At 43.5% G+C, this 4,659-nt stretch overlaps 1 protein-coding gene across 1 annotated transcript in view; it reads right to left on the bottom strand.

The window, feature by feature from the left end:
* The window catches only part of C10H1orf158 (chromosome 10 C1orf158 homolog), a 9,806-nt gene that overhangs the window by 3,761 nt on the left and 1,386 nt on the right, over window positions 1-4,659 (bottom strand). Inside the window, exon 2 of the mRNA XM_005353756.3 lies at window positions 1,566-1,679. Coding sequence (XP_005353813.1) covers window positions 1,566-1,679 — 114 coding nt within the window. The remainder of the gene's footprint in view (window positions 1-1,565; window positions 1,680-4,659) is intronic.

Raw genomic sequence — 4,659 nt, 5'->3', positions numbered from 1 at the left:
GTGTGTGTGTGTGTGTGTGTGTGTGTGTGTGTGTGTGTGTGTGTGTATAAGCATGTGTGGAGATCGGAGGACAACCTGTAGAAACTGGTTCTCTCCTCGCACCAAAGAACATTTCAGGGATTGAATTCAGGTTATTATGTTTCGTGACTTGAGTCATTGGCCCACTGAGTTTTCTTGCCAGCTGGCCCTCAGGAAGGTTTGTTTCGTTGTTGGAGTTAGTCTATTTGCTTTTATTTCTTGAGACTGTGTTTCACTGTGCAACCCCGGCTGGTCTGGACTTTCCTAAAATTCAGAGTTCCCCCTGCCTCTGTGTCCTGAGTGCTGGGATTAAAGGTGTGCACCACCACACCTAGAATCTCGTGAAGTTTTCTGGTAGGTACAAAATAAAGTCATAACATAAAGCATTTTTCAAATGCATTAGTGGGGACATCAGGTAGGTAGGCGTGTTTTAACAAAGCGGAGAAATGCCTGCTACAAGTCTCAGATGCTGTCTGAGGATGTTCTCAGCTTTGGGTAGGTGGAAGCTAAGTTACTACATTTTAAAATTTTTCAGCAAATAGCAATGGGTCAAACACAAAGTCAGGGAATGGCTACCAAGAGGACAGAAGATAGCCCCCCAATAATTTGGCTCTCAATCTGCCATTCCAACCCATTATACTTAGGAAGTTCTGACCAGTCACTCAGGCTTGTAGAATATTTCTTTAACACAGTTGTGGCTTGGGCTGGAGAAGGCTCGGCTGGTAAAGCTGCTCGCTGCCAAGCCTGAGGACTTGACGCTGATTCTCAGGTCCCATATGTGAAGGAGAGAACCATTTCCTGCAAATCGTCCTCTGGCCTCCACCCATGCACAGATGTCTCCCACAGCAAACTGACAATTTAATGTGTTTTGAAAGTCTAAAAGAAGCCTGGTGGTGGTGGCGTCAGTGGTGGTACACCCTTTAACTAACATCAGCAGATCTGAGTTCAAGGCCAGCCTAATCTACAGAGTGAGTTCCAAGACAAGAAACTGTGCTTTGAAAAACAAAACAAAACAACAACAACAAAAAACAAGCGTTAAAAACTCCCCAAAAACAAAACAAAGTTTAAAAGAGAAAGATGCACACACTGTCTCTTGTTTACAGGAAAGCCACCTGCTCGTGCCCTTCCTGTGGAGCCACACCCTTTGGAAGAATTGGTGGTCTGCCTTTCCATTCTGAGTAGCTGGTCTCTTGGGCCCCTCCCCTCACTAAAATGCTCTGCTTCTCACAAATCACACCTCGCTCCTGCCTACCACTGGCCTGAGTTTAAACAGGTGTTGGGGGGCACGGAGTGACATGGGAAGCGGAGACAACAGGCTGGCCCAAACAAAACACTCCCGACTCTCACTTGGGATTCTCAGAGCATGGTGGCACACAGCACAGCTATGCCCTATGGACAAATGGTGACAAGCTTCCTATCCCCATCGCGAGCCTGGAAGGAGACATCCAGAGGAAATCGTGTAGAAGGTGTCCTTCCCTGCTCTACCTGGAGGCGCTAGGATTCTAGAGCCTCTGGCACAATCCCACCTGATAATCAATGTCACTTACCTCCACTCTCCTTTTCCCATACCACCTGGAAATATGGTCTGGCCTGTGACCTGGGAAGGGGACATATTCCTTTCTGTAAATGCACTGGGGTGTGTGGTCAGTGGCTTTGGTGAACTGGAAAAGAACACAAAGGCCGTGAGAACGTCTGAGATGCTGATGCCTTTCTTACCCTTGCTATGTCCCTCAGCCACCACACAGGGACAAAGAGAATAAGAACCCAGGAAACCAAATAACACAGGAAGGGCATGAGCTAAGGGGCTCAGAGTCACACAGTCGTGTTTTTTTTTTTTTTTTTCGAGACAGGGTTTCTCTGTGGCTTTGGAGTCTGTCCTGGAACTAGCTCTGTAGACCAGGCTGGTCTCGAACTCACAGAGATCCACCTGCCTCTGCCTCCCGAGTGCTGGGATTAAAGGTGTGCGCCACCACCGCCCGGCACACAGTCGTGTTGTATTCAATCCTTTCTACTCCTCCCCCTTCTCCTTTTAAGAAACATTTTTTAAAATTAATTTTATTCTCATTATTTTAATTGTTTTCTTTATCTTATGTATATGGGTGTTTTGCCAGCCTGTATGTGTGTGCAGTGCCCACAGTGGCCAGAAGAGGGCATCAGATTCCCCTGGAACTGGAGTTACAGGCGGTTGTGACCTGAGGTGTGTGCTGGGGACTGAACCTGGGTCCTCTGGAAAAGCAACCAGTGGCCTCAACCCCTGAGCCATCTTTTCAACCCCTCTGTTGTGGAATGTTCCTTTGCACCGGGTGAAGATAGGTCACTGCGATTGGTGTAACAAAAAGCTAAGCAACCAATAGTAAGGCAGGAGGTACAAGCAGGACTTCTGGACAGAGAGAACTCGGGGAAGAAAAAGCAGAGTTGCCCGCCAGATGTAGCGGGAACAAGACACAGAGGAGGAGAGGTAAAAGCCACGAGGCAAGTGGCAACACGTTGTCTTTAAAACTAACCTTTAACACATTTCAAGCTCTACCTTCCCACCTGCCTCCCCACCAGCAATCGCGTTGCTAAAGTACACAATATTATAGGGACCTATCTGATGGGCGTAAAGCAAGCTGTAAGCAACTTTCCCAACTAACCCCAATGTCAGTGTGCTGCCAATGTAAACAAAAATCTCAAGAAAATAGAAACTACAGTTTATAAGAAGAAACATAAACAACATAAGAATGGTTAAACTATAATCTACCTGTCTTCAGTTACAAGTCTTCTTCAGATTCTTATTACATTTTATTATTTAATTGTGCAGCTGTGAAAGCTGAGGTTTGATGAAATAGATAAAAGCAACATTTAAAAAGTTCTATTGCATGATTTAATTGGTTATTGGGTAAGTTTCCTAAGATGAAAACAAGAGTGTGTATTTTAAATACTTAACACATTTTACTTATCTAAATGCATGGGGGGGCAACATGCCATGGCACACATGTGAAGCTCAGTGGACAACATGTAGGGGTCATTTCTCTCTTTCCACCCATGTGGGTTCCAGGGATCAAACTCAGATCATCAGGCTTGCTGTCAGGTACCTTTACACACAGAGCTATCTTGCAAGTCCTGTTTATTTCATTGCTGTCACAAGTTACATCATAATGAGTTGTGCGCTCATTTGGATAGAGCTGCGATTTTTATCTATTTTTCTAAATTGTGTAGGAAGTAACAGGTAGTTACTAATTTTAAATTATACAGTACCGGTTTTTATCTTTGTCTGTGTGTTTTCATTTAAGTGGGCTGGCATCCCTTCATTTTCAACTTGAATTTCAGTTTCAACTTGAATGATTACCTCAAAGGCAGGTCTCTGGATCTCCAGAGCTCCGGGTAGACAACCAGCCTCGACTTTTGCTTGTCTGGAAATGTCTTCATTACTTTCTCAGTTTTGAAGGAGAGTTTTATGGGCTATAGAATGCTCAGCTGACAGTCTTTACTTTTTATTATGCTTTGAATTTATGACCACACACCGCTTCTAGGTTTTTGCTGAAAGCCTCCACTGACACGCCCTCTGATAAGTCATTGTTACTGCACTGGACAAACCACTGTCCATGGTTTTTATTTTCATGTATTTATTTTCCTATCTTTCTTTCTCCTTCCCCCTTCTGGACAAATTATTGTTTGTGATTTTTATTTTCATTTATTTTTCTTTCTATTTTTCTTATTTTTCTCCTCCTCTGTTGTCTTTTGTATATTTATTTAGTCTATGAGTATACATAAGTGTTGTGCCTGCATAAATATCTGTGTACCACATGAATAGCCTGGTGCCCTTGAAGGTCAGAAAAGGGCATAAGATCCCCTGAACTAGAGTTACAGGTAGTTGTGAGCCACCACGTGGTGCTGGGAATTGAACCTGGGCCCTCTGAAAGAGTTAAAAAGTACTCTTAACCTCTGAGTCACCTCTCCTGCCCATGCTTTTCATATTTTTAAGAGTCCATGTGTCTTTGATTTCTAATAGTTTCATTGTCATGACTGTCACCAAAGTGTCTCTCTGTACATTTATTCTCCTTTGAATTCCTGTAACTTCTGGGGTTCATAAAGCTATGTCCTTCCTCAAGCTATGATAGTTTCAGCCATTATTATTATTTTTGAAACAGGATCTTACTCTGTAGGCTAAGTTAGCCACAAACTCACAGAGATACACAAACTTACACAGATCTGCCTACCTCTACCTCCCGAGTGCTGGAATTAAATGTATGAACATCGGTACTCTTTGTTTCTTTAGGAAGGTTGCTACCTTGTTTATTTCTTTGGCATGCTTTCCTTTTCTTTTGTACGCCTAATGATTTTTTTCATTGCTGAAAAAAAATAAAAATTAAGAGCACCAACTCTACCACGCTTTGTTGACTATATATAGGCAAGGTGAGGCCTTTTTTTTTTTTAAGCTAGCTTATCTTTGGAGCCAGTCATCATGAAGGCTGAATTGATTCTCAGGGATTTTCCTGTTGCAATGATATGACATCTGCATGCAAGTGCACACATGCGCGTGCGCACACATACACACACACACAAATTATTGGTTTTAAAGATTTATTCAGCCGGGCGATGGTGGCGCACACCTTTAATCCCAGCACTTGGGAGGCAGAGGCAGGCGGATCTCTGTGAGTT

This window comes from Microtus ochrogaster, chromosome 10, assembly GCF_000317375.1.
Source record: "Microtus ochrogaster isolate Prairie Vole_2 chromosome 10, MicOch1.0, whole genome shotgun sequence".
Taxonomy (NCBI): Eukaryota; Metazoa; Chordata; class Mammalia; order Rodentia; family Cricetidae; genus Microtus; species Microtus ochrogaster.
This window is presented reverse-complemented; position numbering and strand designations above follow the sequence as displayed.